Genomic DNA, 15,647 nt, shown 5'->3' with positions numbered 1-15,647 from the left:
CAGCCTTTCCTCAGCTGTGGGAAGTGTTGGCCCCCATGTTTTTCAGTAGTCTCTCGGCTCCTCTCTTTCTCTTTTGGAGCTCCCATAATGCATATACTGGTCCAATGGTGTTTTATGATAATAGCCATGATGAGCATATTAAGTAACATTCTCTAAAACTATTAAATAATAGAACTGCATTGAACAATGAACCAAGAGAAGTAAAATTCCTTTTCTTTCTTTTTTTTTTTTCTTTTTTATTTTTTCCGGAGCTGGGGACCGAACCCAGGGCCTTGTGTTTCCTAGGCAAGCGCTTTACTACTGAGCTAAATCCCCAACCCCGTAAAATTCCTTTTCTTTATGGCTTTTTTGAAACAGGTTTTCATACTATATCCCAACAGGTGGGCTTTGAACTTGTAGAAAATCTGCTTCAGCTCTCAGGCACTGTATTACAGACAGGAACAACTGTACTCAGCTTGGGATAGTATTTCTTAATATTTTAAGATGGAATTTATAGATATAAAAATATAAAACAATGTATAGGCTTAAATAAATTAGAAACATACTAAATTACCAAGAACCTCAAAAATATAAGCAATACAAAAATTAAATTGAATTAAATCACTTGCCAATTGTCTGTAGTATATAAGGATCTATGTGACAGAAGAATGAATATTTCCACTCCTTAAAAGTTTATATTCTTATGGTAGAGGCAGTTTTTATACAACAAAAATACTTAGCACAGATATCTACAATTATATCAGTTGAAAATTAAAACATATTTTACACATTCAGCATACCAGAAAGGAAATTACAGTGTATAGTACAGAAAATACGTGATCAAAATTATATAGGGAATGTAACTATTGTCCACTGAATGCCTCTGTCACAAAAAGGACATAAGAACAGAAGAGGGTAAATGCAGAGAAAACCAGGGAGAGAAGAATAAAGGAACTTTACATGACAGACAGCCATCTTCAGGGAAACTGAAGCATGAACACAGAGGGGAGTGCAGAGCTTGGAGAAGGACGAGGAGACAGGGAGACACAGAAGACTAAGGGCAGTGCTCATATGACATGATTTATATGGCATCCATTTACCAGGCCACGGAAGTTATCTGGACAGCTGTTCCCAATGAGATAAATGGTTATTAACCCAAGAATAAAACCCGGGAGAACAGACAGGGCAGCCAAACAAGAGAAATGGAACTGAGAATACCAGTAAGACAGGAATAGATATGATCAATTAGACAGACATTTCAGAAAGGCCGTGTTCAGAACTGAAGCCGGGAGGAGGCCAAAATTGAAAGAGTAAAAATGGGTAAGGGCACTGAGGGCTTCAGTCTTTGGCACACTACAAAGTGGGGAGCGTGGATCTCAGAAAGAGAGGTTGTTTGGACAGCTACTTATTGGAAGAGGGTTGAGCGATGCCAATGTGGTTAGCATGGGGTAAGATCCATGTGGGCTAACTGCAGAAGAGCTGAGGCTCAATGGAGTTAGTGAAGTCAACAGGACTGAGGCTAGAGTACTGATGAAATGGGTAGAAAAATGAACTGAATGAAAGGGATGATTTGCTACACTTCTTTTAGCTTTTGAAAATAATTTATTACCTTTATAAAAAATATAAAATTAGAAAAATGAAAAATGGAAACACTTGTTTTATTAAAGCAGACTATTCATTTAATTAAGTCAATTTAATCTAAAATATAATTACCTTATGACACTAAGGAAGTTAGTTAACCTCATTATTGTTTATTTTTAAATGACATCTATCTATCCATCCATCCCATGTGTGTGTACATGTACATGCCTACGCACATTCCATGAAGCACGTGTGGAAGTTAGAGAAAACAACAGGAGTCAGTTCTCCCCTGTGCCATGGGTCCTAGGGACTGCCATCAAGTGTCAGGCTTGCTGGCAAGTACTTTTTACCTGCTGAGCCATCATCTTGCTAGCCTCTTAGTCATGGTTTTGAGATAGGATCTTACTCTTTAGCCTAGGCTAGCCTCAAACTCATGGGAAATCCTCTTGTTTTAGTCTCCTAAATGCTGGTATCACAAGCCTGAGCCACTACACTGGTCTGGGGATGACTATGATTTCCCCTATATGATACATAAAAATCGGAATTAAGGATGGCACTATGTGGAGTGAGCCTTAATGAGGAATGGTCCAATGCTAGGCTAGGGTAACATTAAATATAATAAGTATAACTTAAATCATAAAGATGTTATTGAACTAAAATTATTATTCTAATATTGGTAATTAGTTTAGAGTTATCAAAACATTTATATGAAACCAATATAATAAAAAGTAATTGCCTAATATAAGTTCTACACAAAGATTACCTAAACCACTGGGCCTTCTGCTGCCCTTCCAATGACTCTAAGTTACAGGTCATCTAATAATTTATTCTGGACAAAGACAAAACGGGATGGCATTCAGTTCATTATGTTTGAGTAAGTATGGGAAAAACATTCAGTGTGAACTTAAATATAAAAACTTACATTTTAGAACAGTTTAGTTTTTAATATTCAATGTACAGCAACCATAAATTGAACCTAACATAATTTCCTTCTATTAAGACTCTGTTAGCAATACAATTGTCCCAGGACTGAGAAAGTCACTTTCTGATTTATAAGTAAATTCTATTTGCTCACTGAGAGACAGATAAGGAAAACAGATAAAGTATATAATAAAAGGTATTTAAAAATTCCTATGCAACAGAAAATATAGTCACAATAGAAACAAAGAAAAATGCACAAAATACAAGAAAATAAAAATAATTCATTAAGGTATTTTCATAAATTTATTAGGTTTATCAGAAACTAATTTTTAGGGACAAAATATTCTTAATCTAAGATATTAACTAAATATAAAATTTAGTTACTTACTGTATAAGGGAAGCTCTTTCAAAGTACTGAATGGCTTTCTCGCAGAACTGGGTATCAATGTAATAAGCTCCAAGCCATTCGATGACTTCAATGTTAGAAGGGAAATACCTATATGACTGGAGAAAAGATAGAAGGTGACAATTCAACTTCAGTAGCAATACAGAATAAAGAATTAATTTATCTGTTAAATAGATTTATTTATAAAAAGTATGAGCTATCAAAAGAATTTTACGAGTTTTAAAACTATACAAGATTTAAAAACTTAGGCATACTTGGTAGTGTTCAGTTATACATGACCTGAGTCATAGTAAATATTTAAAACAATCAGGTGATGCAAATCATGGTTAAAGAAGATGACTTAGGGGTTGGAGAGATGGCTCAGTGGTTAAGAGCACTGACTGCTCTTCCAGAGGACCTGAGTTCAATTCCCAGCAACCACATGGTGGCTCACAGCCATCTGTAATGTGATCTGATGCCCTCTTCTGTCATGCAGGAATACATGCAAACAGAGTGCTCATATGCATAAATAACTCTTAAAAATGAGTTAGTATTTTTCATTATAATTAAAATGAATCAAAGCATAGTTAAGAATGCTTTATTTTGGGCTGGAGAGATGGCTCAGTGGTTAAGAGCACTGACTGCTTTTCCAGAGGTTCTGAGTTCAAATCCCAGCAACCACATGGTGGCTCACAACCATCTGTAATGAGATCTGATGCCCTCTTCTGGTGTGTCTGAAGAGAATGACAATGTACTTACATAGAATAAATAAAAAATCTAAACAAGCAAACAAAAAGAATGCTTTATTTTAACTAAATCATTATTAGTTTTAGACTAATAAATAAGCCTTTCTAAAATGTTAGGGCCTTTTCCCTTTCAAATCCATAAGTGTCAGAAACTGGAAGGAAAGTGAGACAGACACCTACCTCATAGTAATATTGGAACGCCTGGGACTTGTCTCCCTCACTATCGTACAACTCTCCCAGTTTAGACAGCGCTTGGGAATCAGTTGGAACCACGCTGATCAACTGCATCAGCCACTCAATAGCCTGATTGGGATCTTCCATTAACTCGTATCTTGGACAATGTCAGTTAAGAAATCAAAGTGCTTTTCCAGTATAGTAAGAGGCATTAGAAGCACTAACTCCTGCCTGCTCTTCTAACACTGAGTGGGAGAACCGTGAAAGCTAAGCGTTACAGCAGCTGATGTGGTAGCAACGCTTCTTCATACAGCGCATGCACAGAGATCCAAACACAGGCTCTGACCGTGCACACGGCACACAGCCCCGTGAGGGCTGTGAACAGGCCACGCAGGACTGAAGATTGTGAGGATGAGAGTTCCCAGAGTCACCATTTCTGTACACCCAAAGGCAACAATACTAATCAGTTCTCAATATCCTACAGGAATCAGAATTAATACAATGCTAAAGTACTTAATTGACTTTCAATCAGAGAGATGTGTACTCAAAATGCCGTTCTCAATTCCTTCAATTATTTTTTTATAAAAATTAACAACTGATTTTTTAATTTTTAAAAGTTTTAAATTTTTTAATTTTTAATTTTTTAACTAATTCCTCTTAGGATTCAGATGATCTTTTACCAACTGAACTACTTTTAGCATTTTAATTTGTTATGTTATTTGTATCAATTATCTCCATGGCTAATATTATTTAATAATTAACATTCAATTTCCAACTGAGGACTTGATAATGTCCTTAAGTTTTCTTTTTTTTTTTTTTTTTGGTTCTTTTTTTCGGAGCTGGGGACCGAACCCAGGGCCTTGCGCTTCCTAGGTAAGCGCTCTACCACTGAGCTAAATCCCCAGCCCCGTCCTTAAGTTTTCAAGTGAGATACACATTTGCTATCTGGCACAGAACTTGAGCGCTGTTCCGAAGGATTGCATGCAGTTTCAGGAAGGAGTCCAACGCTTCGTCCAGGCGGTTGAGCTTCTTGTAGGTGAGGCCTTGAGAAGAAAGAAAACAGCATTGTTAACGGACACAACTGCACTCAAAGCTTCAGGGTAAATATTCAAATATATGCAAATGTTCATCTGAAGAGCAAATAAGAGGGAACTGAAGGTTTTTAAAAAAACAACAGGATTTCTCCAGTCCAAGCAGATAGATGTGCTTAGACAGCTCCAGTGAGTTTTCAAGTGTGTGGTGGGGGAGGGGAAGTACACCAAAGATAGCAGACATGAACCAAAAAAATGGACTCAAAAAGTGGAATAAATACTTCAGCTCTGAACCCAGCTGTAGAACATAAATAATTAAGAGACTTAATTTAAAGTCAGTGGAGTTGAAGGATAAATGTGATACCTGATTGTACAGGTTGGGAACAAATGTAGGTCCTTATTTCATTACAAACAAAATTCAAAAGACGTAATAGTAGAAGTGAGGTGGTGAGGGAGAGGAAAGGGGTGACAGGGGTGGGGACATAAGAGGGTAATGTGATGGAGGAGGTAAATATGATAGAAATACAATATGTTCATGCAAATGTCATAATAAAACCTATTATTATATATAATACTTGCTAATAAAATGTTTTAAAAATTCAAAATTTACTTTTAAATTACATAGGAAAATTAAAGCTGTAAGATTCTAAAAATATCTAGAATTTATAAACTAAAAAAAAAAATCATCACTACATAGGCAATTAAGCTCTTCTAGGAAGGCCTGCACCCTGCTCTTTCCCAAGCCAGGAAAACCCTTTCCAGGTCTCAAATGTCACACGCCATTCCTTCTTGCCATCTCTCAGCAAGGTGCCTCACCTAGCTGCTCCTCCCTAGTCCCACCTCAACTAGCTGCTCCTCCCTAGTCCCACCTCAACTAGCTGCTCCTCCCTAGTCCCACCGCAACTAGCTGCTCCTCCCTAGTCCCACCTCAACTCGCTGCTTCTCTCTAGTCCCACACCTTAACTAGCTGCTCCTCCCTAGTCCCACCTCAACTAGCTGCTCCTCCCTAGTCCCACACCTCAACTAGCTGCTCCTCCCTAGTCCCACCTCAACTAGCTGCTCCTCCCTAGTCCCACACCTCAACTAGCTGCTTCTCCCTAGTCCCACCTCAACTCGCTGCTTCTCCCTAGTCCCACACCTCATCTCCAGGGTTGGCAGTGGGCCTTTCTCCTCCGACCCGGCAGACGGGAAACAGGCCAGTCTTTAAACAGACAGTCCAGTTGGAAGCTCATGTAAAGCACTTTCCATCATTCTCACTAAGGAATATGGAGTCTATTCATTGTTTCCTCGTGGTGTCTCATGTACATGATTGTGTACATGCATGTGTGTACACGGTCATGAGGCCAGGATGCATGCTGAGTATCTCCCAAGTCCTCTCCACCTTGTTTTTTGAGGCAGAGCCTCTTACTGAACCTGGAAATCACCGATTCATCTAGACTAGTTGGCCAGCAAACCCCAGGTTATCTGCCCTTTTCTGTCCATCAGTCAAAGGGACTGCAGGCATATGCTACCTTGCCTAACCTTTAAGTGAGAGCTGGGGACCAGAACTCAGGCTCTCTTGCTTGTGTGGCAACAGCCATCTGCCAGCATCCTCTCACCCAGCTTTTATCTGCAAATTGCTAAACACCAGGAAGTAGTTTATAGGAAGACCAGACATCCAAAGAAAAGTAGCAATATAGAAATGACAAGAAAAAAAAACAACACAGAATTCATAATCAAGCAACAACACATGCAGAGAGAGAAGCATTGTTTAAAACATCAGCTTCTAAAGAAATGAGCTCAGGGGATTGGGGATTTAGCTCAGTGGTAGAGCGCTTGCCTAGGAAGCGCAAGGCCCTGGGTTCGGTCCCCAGCTCCGAAAAAAAAAAAAAAAAAAAAGAAACGAGCTCAGTATTAAGAACATGCATTTGTTTGGAACACCTTGGAAGCGATAGTGCCCACATCTGGCAACCTCTGAAGGATAGGAAGGGGATGGGATGGGGATGGGCCTTCATGACTTGGAATAGGACAAATAAAACAAACAAGATCTGAGGGGCTGGAGAAGGGGCTCGGCAGTCAGGAGCTGCTCTTGTAGAGAACCCAGGCGCCCACACTGTGAGCACAGCGGCTCACAGCCATCTGTAACTTCGGTTCCAGGGGATCTGACACCCTGTTCTGGCCTCTGTGTGTTCCAACCACACATGTGTTGCACAGTCAGGCATGCAGGCAAAATACCCACATACATAAAATAGGAAAAAAAATGTTAAAAATTCTGAGGCATATTTGGCAAAATGTTAAAATGTATCAAACTGTGGCACTAAACGGTATATTTGACATTTTTTTTATAATTAAAAAGAAAGATGGCTTTCTTTCCTTCTACCTATTTGGGAAAAATTTAAAAACGTCATCCCATATTATCAGAAACTTGAGGACATAAGTCTTCTAACTATGGTAGATACAGATATTAGAAAAGTCTTCTTGGAAAGCAACGTAACACTGACTGAAATTTTACATAACATGACTTTTGAAGTAAAAACGCCATTTAGAATAAATTGTTGGGGTTGGGGATTTAGCTCAGTGGTAGAGCGCTTGCCTAGCAAGCACAAGGCCCTGGGTTCGGTCCCCAACTCTGAAAAAAAAGAAAAAGAAAAAAAAAAGAATAATTTGTTATTTTTAAAAGAAGGCTGACAACTCCTTAATGTAATTTGCCAAGTTGAACTTACCAATGTTATAAAGTGCTTCAGTACAAGAAGAATCGTTTCTTAGGGCCTCTTTATAGAACTCAGCTGCCTTCTCGTAGTCACCATTTGCAAACACTGTGTTCCCCTTGTTAGTGAGAGCTGATGGGTTGTATCTGTCTGAGCTCACAGCTAAATCTGCATAGCTGCTGGCTTGGGCAAATTCGTTCTCCTAAACAAAGTATAAAAGACAGACTAAAGTTCTTCATCTCTTCAGAATGTTCAGAGATTCTAAAATGATTTTCTGGGATTATAAATGATGACTTTCTGAGTGATAAACAATGACAAACGAAACAAATACTTTAAATGTCTTGGTTTTCCCAGGCTATGTGCAGCTGTCAAGTGCAAACAGGCAGGCTTCTCATGGCTGGTTCGCCGAGTCTCCTGGTTTGATGACAACAGCATTTATATGTAGGTGGCTCCATGTTCAACGCCCAAGCCCCGTGTCCTCATTTGCTGTGCACTGCCTTCCCACCTGAAGCCCTGAAATAGCTGGAAGGCCTCAGCCGTCCCTGCTTTGCACCTAGCTGCGTCCCCCCCAGAGGGCTGCACTTCCGTCTCTATGCGCCTTCTCTTTTTCAGCCAGAGCGTGGTAAGGACCTTGCCATCATTTCCATGAGGCCTATGGACCCCTTGTTTCATTGTGACATGGCCATCTGGGTCAGGTCAGCTCCGTGAAACTGAGAACCCCTTTAAAACGCTCCCCAGAATTGGGCAGTTACCACTACTGCCTCTCTCCTGGATACTTCGCTCCTCTCCACTGAAATCCTGTGTCCATTAGCAGCGTGCTCTCCTTTCTCTTCTCCCAGTTTCTGGAAATCTATATTCTTTCTATTTCCCTCCCTGTCCTGGACACTGGATGTTACATGGGATCTTTGTGTATGGCCACTTCTACTTGGTGTTTAACAATCTGCTGCGTTAATGGCTGACTGGCATCCAGTGGCAGGATATACCACATTTGCTTTACCTCTTTGTTGCTGAAGCAGCCTCAGGTTTCAGCTTTGGTTGTTACATAATGCTGCTGTGAACATCTATGTGCGAGTCTTGTGTGCACTCTAAACTACAACTTATACAGAAATTGGTACCATGAAGCAGAATGCAGCTATGAAAAACTAAAATGTTATACCGTTGTCTTCCGGACAACAACCAGAACTCAGAAGAGGGCTGCTGCGAGGGCTGCTGTGAGGGCTGCGGGGTGGGAAACTCAGTGGAACCTGCAGAGGTGGGAAGGAGCTGCTCTCTGAGGCTGAGGAAAGGGCAAATCAAGCCTGTAGTTGGAAGGCAACTGGCATAAGTGGCGCCCACCTACCTTCAGGAGCCCCAATGATTGGCATCCAGTAGGCATTCAATGAGTGCATGTTATAGATGGTACTCTGCAGCTCCAAGTCACTTAACCTGAGACACTACTTTCTTTGTCACTGACACAATGGGTTATATGTCTCTAGGTCAGCCTGCAACTGTCAGTCCATAAGTCTCTGGTGCTTTCCTCACCCCCACCCCTCCATTTCATCAGGGACAGTCTTCTTACTCGTGTCTGAAAACTCAGCCCCTTCAGTGCTGTCACAGTCAGGCCCTTGGTGCACCTCAGTCAGCTGACAGTTTGCACCAGTCTTCTTTGGAGGCCTTTTTAAATGGAAAACTATCACACAAACAACACTTAGTTGTAAAAAACCAAAACCTACCAGATAATACAGGAATGAGAGGTTGGTCGCAGCTGCACTCTTCACTCTACTGTCCTTCTTCTCAAACATTTTCAATGTGTCTACAGCCTAGAAACAGATTGTCTGAAGTTACTACACTGTCATACAGCAGCATCCAAAGGTGTGGCTGGGGAAGGGTCGGTGTGAAGAGGAAGTCAGAGGGTCTGGGAGGGAGCGGCAGTGAATTCAAGAAGACAGTTGGCAAGATGAGAACTTCAATTAAGGTAAGACTTCACCAAAAAGAAAAGGCAGACATTCTATAACAAGAAGTGAGAACTGAATTTAAGAGCATATAGATGGCTTTAACAGAGGATCAGACACAGATGAAGAAAGGACAGAGGGTGGGGAAAGGCCAGCTGTGAGTCAGAGAAGCAGTTTCCTCCTCATCCGGCACAATGGCTGGGGTGAGGACCTCTCTCGAATCCTTTACCTGGCAGAGTCCAATTTCCTCCTGACAAAATGTGCTGGGGCTTCTGGTTATAGCTTTACACAACATCTATGGACCATTTTCCAATAGCAAACAACCAGACAATTTATATAAAACACTATAAACAACTTGGAAGGCACTGGAGAGCTTGAGGGCCAAGAACCCTCAAAGCATTCTGAGTAAAGTACAGCAGAGGATGAATATATTTTAAGAAAGATGCTCTTTAAAAAGAACACAAAAGAGACGCAAGCACGGGGATTAGGGGCGTCTATAAATGTAACTGAGGGGCTAAGAGAGAAGAAAAATGGATGGCTGAACAGTTTTCAAAATCAATAATAGAAAACAATTCTGGGAATGTTACCAAACTATTTTCTAAAGTAGATAGATATAATTTCATCTTCAAGCCTGGGAAATGGAAGTACATGTTTAACCACCTGCCAAGTCTGATATAATGCTATCCAAATGGCACCCAGAACAGTCAGGCACCTCACATGAACGGTGCATGGAGGCCCAACTTAGAAATGACTTTGATAGGAGAAGGAGAAGGAGAAAACGGATAGTGGGCCTTATCTTCTTCCTTTTAAAAACAATTTGTGCTTGGCATCTTGGCATTTCCTATTTGTGGCAAGCATCTGTGTCCAAGCAAAAGCCCTTCCTCATTGTACTACTGCCATCAGCTACCCCCACTGCAACTAATCAGAAGAGTGTGCCATGCAGCACTTGATTCCACAGACAAACCAGCAAGCATGCTGATTCAGGCTTAGTTAAGACAAACCAGCAAGCATGCTGATTCAGGTCAGGCTTAGTTAAGACAAACCAGCAAGCATGCTGATTCAGGCTTAGTTAAGACAAACCAGCAAGCATGCTGATTCAGGTCAGGCTTAGTTAAGACAAACCAGCAAGCATGCTGATTCAGTCTTAGTTAAGACAAACCAGCAAGCATGCTGATTCAGTCTTAGTTAAGACAAACCAGCAAGCATGCTGATTCAGGTCAGGCTTAGTTAAGACAAACCAGCAAGCATGCTGATTCAGGTCAGGCTTAGTTAAGACAAACCAGCAAGCATGCTGATTCAGGTCAGGCTTAGTTAAGACAAACCAGCAAGCATGCTGATTCAGGCTTAGTTAAGAATAAGAGTTTTTAAAACACCAAATTCCGAGCTAGAGGTATCAATCAGAGGCACAGTGCCTATCTAGAATATATAAAGGTCTTAGTTTGATGCCTAGCATCACAAAATAAAACAAACGACTAAATTTCACAATTTTGGTTCCCATATGAGTATGCTATTACTCTTTTAAAGGGTTCTCATGGCCTTAACTGTAAGACATTTCTAGACTAGTCTAACACTAGATAGGAGACATCCAAACACCATATCCTGCCTTTTCAAGCTAAGGAAGGAGGAGGATAACAGTGAGTTGGAGGCCAGCTTAGGCTTCAGAGCAAAACTCTGTCTCAAAGACAAAATAACTGCGCACGCACACACACACACACACACACACACACACACACACACACACACACAAATGACTACCACCAATAAAGATATTCTGAATGAGAGGAGCAAAGTAAGCGGGAGATAACAAGATCTGGGATAATTTTAACAGAAAAAGTTGAGTGCTTATTTAAATTTATTTTATTATTTTACATATCTTAGTGCTTTGCCTGCATGTATGTCTATGTGTCACTTATGTGCCTGGTACCCGTGGAGGCCCAGAGAAGGCATCGGCCCCAGTGGAGCTGGAGTTACGGATACTTGTGAGTTGTCATGCGGGTGCTGGGACCCACACTCAGAACCTCTGGAAGAACAGCGAGTGTCTTAACTGATGAGCCATCTCTCCAGCACCAACAGTGATTTGGATGAACAGTTATACAACATGACCTATGGCAATGCACTACTACTTTTCCTAAAGGTAAAATAAGATTTAAAAATAAAATGTCAAGAAAATAGGTAAATAAAATTTTCTCCACTGTGTCATCTAGAACAATATACTCCTCCTTCATACTCATAAATTATTTTTCAGGGGTTGGGGATTTAGCTCAGCGGTAGAGCGCTTGCCTAGCGAGCGCAAGGCCCTGGGTTCGGTCCCCAGCTCCGAAAAAAAGAAAAAAGAAAAAAAAATTATTTTTCAGGCCCCAAGATCACTCCAGCAAGAAAAGAGACCAATCAGTCTATCTCACATCACATGATTCTACGGCAACAGAACTTACAATGGCTGTTTGTTTGTTTGATACAGGGTCTCATGGAGCTCAGGTTAACCTAAACTGACCAGTAGCTGAGGAGACCTTGAATTTCTGATTCTCTTGCCTCCACCTCCTGGGAGGTGGGATTACAGGCATGAGCCACTGAGGCTGACTGTGGTATTTTAAAATAGGATTTGCTTCCATTAGTTTTCCAAATGTGTGTATGTGTATGTTCTTGAGTGGCTGTGTGCATGTGAGTGCAGGTCACCAAGGAGGCCAGAGAAGTGTCATATTCCCTGGGGCAGGATTTATGGGCAGTTGTGAGGCACCGATGTGGGTACAGGGAACCAAACTTAGAACCTCTGCCAAAGAACAACATGCTCCAGCCTCTGAATCATCTCTCCAGCCCTGCCAATGGCATTTTAATGGGTGATGGTATAGTGATAAAATGACAGAGCAGATATAAGGAGTCTCTGGAAGGTTTTAGTGCTCTGTAAATACTAAAAGCCATAAACAGAAGTATGGAGAATTAACACATGGAATTACCCACTTCTTGGTACTGTAACATAGCCATCTTTTTATTAGTACTCAGACACGGAGTCACTTCACTTTGTCCTCATATTCTGATATTCTGAGTAAGGGTGCTCTCCCAGTCTCTGGAGAGCAGCTGCCCCTTTCTGTTGCCTTCAGATAGAAAGAAGGCCCTTCATTAGGAAGCAAAGAGAAAGCAGGGGCTTAGACGGTGGGTAGGAAAGATGCTGTGGCTTATGGGCCTGCTGTCTGAGTCAAATGAAGTTCTGAATTGTAAGTACATAGGACACTAGCCATCAGTTTTATAAACTCGGAAACCAAGTGTATGCTGTTTGTTCCACTTTGGTATCCTTTCTTTTTCTTAAAACTCTGCAGACTTCTGCTTTTGTCTTGGCTCTGCTCTACCTGAGCGAGTACTGAAAGGCTCACAGTGCTCCCCCCATCAAAACAACAGGTAGCAGCTTGGCAGTGAGGGATTCCAGGTTCTAAGCCAGTGTCCAGCATGGGGAACCTACCTGTCATAAGAAACATTTGAAACAGCCTCAAGGAAAGCCGTTCCACAGAGGACCAAACAGAAGCACATCAGCACTATGTGGGCTCCTGGCACATACCAGCTCCTATGGGCCTTAGCACTTTGCAGAACAGTCTGAAATTTCAAGGCCTGAACCACACAGGCTTTGGTAATTTAACAATATGCTATATATAGAAAGCATTTACATTTTAATAAACAGAACCAACATGTAAAGTCTTGTCAAAGTTATGGGTGGGGGTGGAGCTCAGGGGTAGAGTCCTCCAATAGCATTCGAGAGAGCAGCTTCCCTGCATGCACTGCTTGGACGGACCAGCGAACATGCAGGCTGCCGTGGCACTTACCTGGTTGAAGTCCTTCTGTCTCAAGTAGGTGATTGCTTTGTTAATCTCCAGGTCGTTGGCCAGCTCCACGTACTGAGAGGCCTTCACTACTTCCACACACCTACAGAACAGCGAGCACAGAGCACAGGGGGCTTCATTTATCTCAGGTATTTATTCCAGTTCTTTCTCTCTCCAAGTGCATGCATGTGTGTGAGAGCAGTGTACCCTTCTGTTGGGTTCACACACATGTGTGTATTCATGCACATTTGGAGATCAGAGGTCAATGTCAGCTGCCATTCTCTATCATTCTCCACGGTGACCATGGCAACTCTTACAGAGAAAGCATTGGGGCTTTCGTTAGTTTCCGAGGCTTAGTCCATTATAATAATGTGGGGAGCATGGCGGCAGACATGCATGGTAGGCACAGTACTGAAGAAGTAGCTGAGAGCCAACCCTGATTGTGGGTAGAGAGAGGAAGCCTGAGCCTGGTGTGGGCTTTTAAGACCTCAAAGCCCATTGCCAGTGACACAGTTCCTCTGACTGGCCACACATCCTAACCCTTCTAGCTTTTCAAATAGTGCCACTCCATGGTGACTGAACATTCAAATAGATGAGCCTATGAGGGCCATTCTCATTCAACCTACCACATATCAAGTTTAGAAACAATGATAAAAACAGCCGAGAGCATTACATGAGGTCATGGATATTTCATTAGACCTGCTTCAGTGAATGAAACAATGATGTTTGTCACGGAGGGTGTGGGTCTCTAGCCCAAACCATAATCAGAAACAGAGTCTCTTTCTTCAACAGAGCCTTTTCCTGAAAAGTCCCATATACAGAAGAGCCTCTCTGTTTGAAATAGGGACAGAGGACTTGAGGTCCTCCTTGGTCCCCCTTGCACTATACCCTCTGAGTGACCATCTGAAGACATGGCTCACGAAATTTGAGTTCCAAAAGAATGATCTGGAAACCCAGGTATTGACAGCAAATATTTATGAAATGTCTATTACATGTCAGACATTATGTCTTGGTACAGGGGCTGCAAGAGTAGATACAATACTGTCCCTCACCTGTGAGGAGAGAACAGTAAAGCAAGTTCTTTACAAAGAAGTTCAAGAAGACAGGTGATATAGGCTTAATAATTGGTGCCATTTGTAGGGTTATTGTGGGGTCCCATGTTGTGGGCTGGGCTGAGGTTTACACTGCACTCTGATGCTGTCTCAGAGAAGAGGCTCTTGTGGGCTCCTCAGGTCCCATTCCTTGCTATCACAGAATTACACATTTATCGTGAAAAAACATTATGAAGGACACAGATAAAGAATGCGGTGATGGCTCAGTGGTCAAAGCACTTGCTGCACAGCTGGACCACTTGTGTCTCCATATCCAACCCAAAGGAAGAAAAATAGAATGGACTCCAGGAAGCTGTCCTCTGACCTCTCTGTGCTCACCACAACACCCACAGACACAGTCACATATAAATAAATAAAGAGAATGTGATTGTAATCTAGGAGGGTCCTTAGCAAAGGAGTGGATAACTAAAGGAATCTGGAGTCTTCCACCTTAAATTTTAAGTATTTTGGTTTGTGTGTACATGGGCGTGTGCATATGCACACATACATGCACGCCCAGAGTGTGTGTGAAGGACTTCAGATATGTGGAACATAGAGAACATTCTTCTTTATCTTTAGAATATTCTCCTTACCCACTTTTATCTTTACTAATTCTTCAGTTCTCAACCCAGATATCAATATAATAAGATTTCCATGGCCCCAGTGTATCAATTAGGCATTCCTACTAAGTGAAGGAATGGTATCTTATACAGTGTTGCAGTATGCAGGTAATAATCACTTAAATTGCTTTGTTATTGTTAATATGTTTATCAACTTCATTCAACTGAAACTTATTGAATTAAAAACCTTTAAATGTTTGACTTATCTTTGGCCTGAATGAACAAGTACTTGCTTTTGTTGTTGACTGCTTTCCCAGCATGACATTAAAATCATAAATGATAAACAAGACTGATGACTAATTTCATTTCTAAAACCCCTACTGGAAAACAATTTATAGTAATTTCTTGTTGGGTTAAAGTTTTTTCAGTATTAAGACATCTGACAAAATAATACAAAATATAAGAGGTTAGAAAGAATGTCGTCAGGTCTCCTAAAGTAGTATTACCAATGAAGCAGTCTGTGTACCAATTTGTATTGTACACCTAAGTGAGCTACTGTTGAAGGCTTTGCCCTGAGACTAGAAACAAAACAAAAACATCTACACCATCGCTTCTGAGCATTAAAATAGATGCGCTAGTGCGGTGGTCTGAATATGCTTGGCCCACGGAAAGTGACACTATTGGGCATGTTGGAGTATATGTGGCTTTGTTGGAAGAAGTGTGTCACTGTGGAGGTGGGCTTTAAAGCTCCACCT

General features: G+C 41.3%; 1 protein-coding gene across 15 annotated transcripts in view; it reads right to left on the bottom strand.

Moving 5' to 3' along the window:
* The window catches only part of Ift88 (intraflagellar transport 88), a 94,901-nt gene that overhangs the window by 33,730 nt on the left and 45,524 nt on the right, over nt 1–15,647 (bottom strand). For all 15 annotated transcript variants that reach the window (XR_015638020.1, XR_015638022.1, XR_015638018.1 and 12 more), the window contains 6 exon segments: nt 13,245–13,344; nt 9,217–9,303; nt 7,520–7,706; nt 4,721–4,829; nt 3,793–3,943; nt 2,870–2,985 (listed from right to left, as the gene is read on the bottom strand). Coding sequence is in view for 7 of the 15 variants with exons in the window: in XM_087585685.1 (XP_087441811.1) it covers nt 2,870–2,985; nt 3,793–3,943; nt 4,721–4,829; nt 7,520–7,706; nt 9,217–9,303; nt 13,245–13,344 (750 nt within the window). In the remaining 8 variants the exon portion in view is untranslated.

This window comes from Rattus norvegicus, chromosome 15 (genome assembly GCF_021556685.1).
Source record: "Rattus norvegicus strain SHRSP/BbbUtx chromosome 15, alternate assembly SHRSP_T2T, whole genome shotgun sequence".
In the NCBI taxonomy this organism is placed as follows: Eukaryota; Metazoa; Chordata; class Mammalia; order Rodentia; family Muridae; genus Rattus; species Rattus norvegicus.
This window is presented reverse-complemented; position numbering and strand designations above follow the sequence as displayed.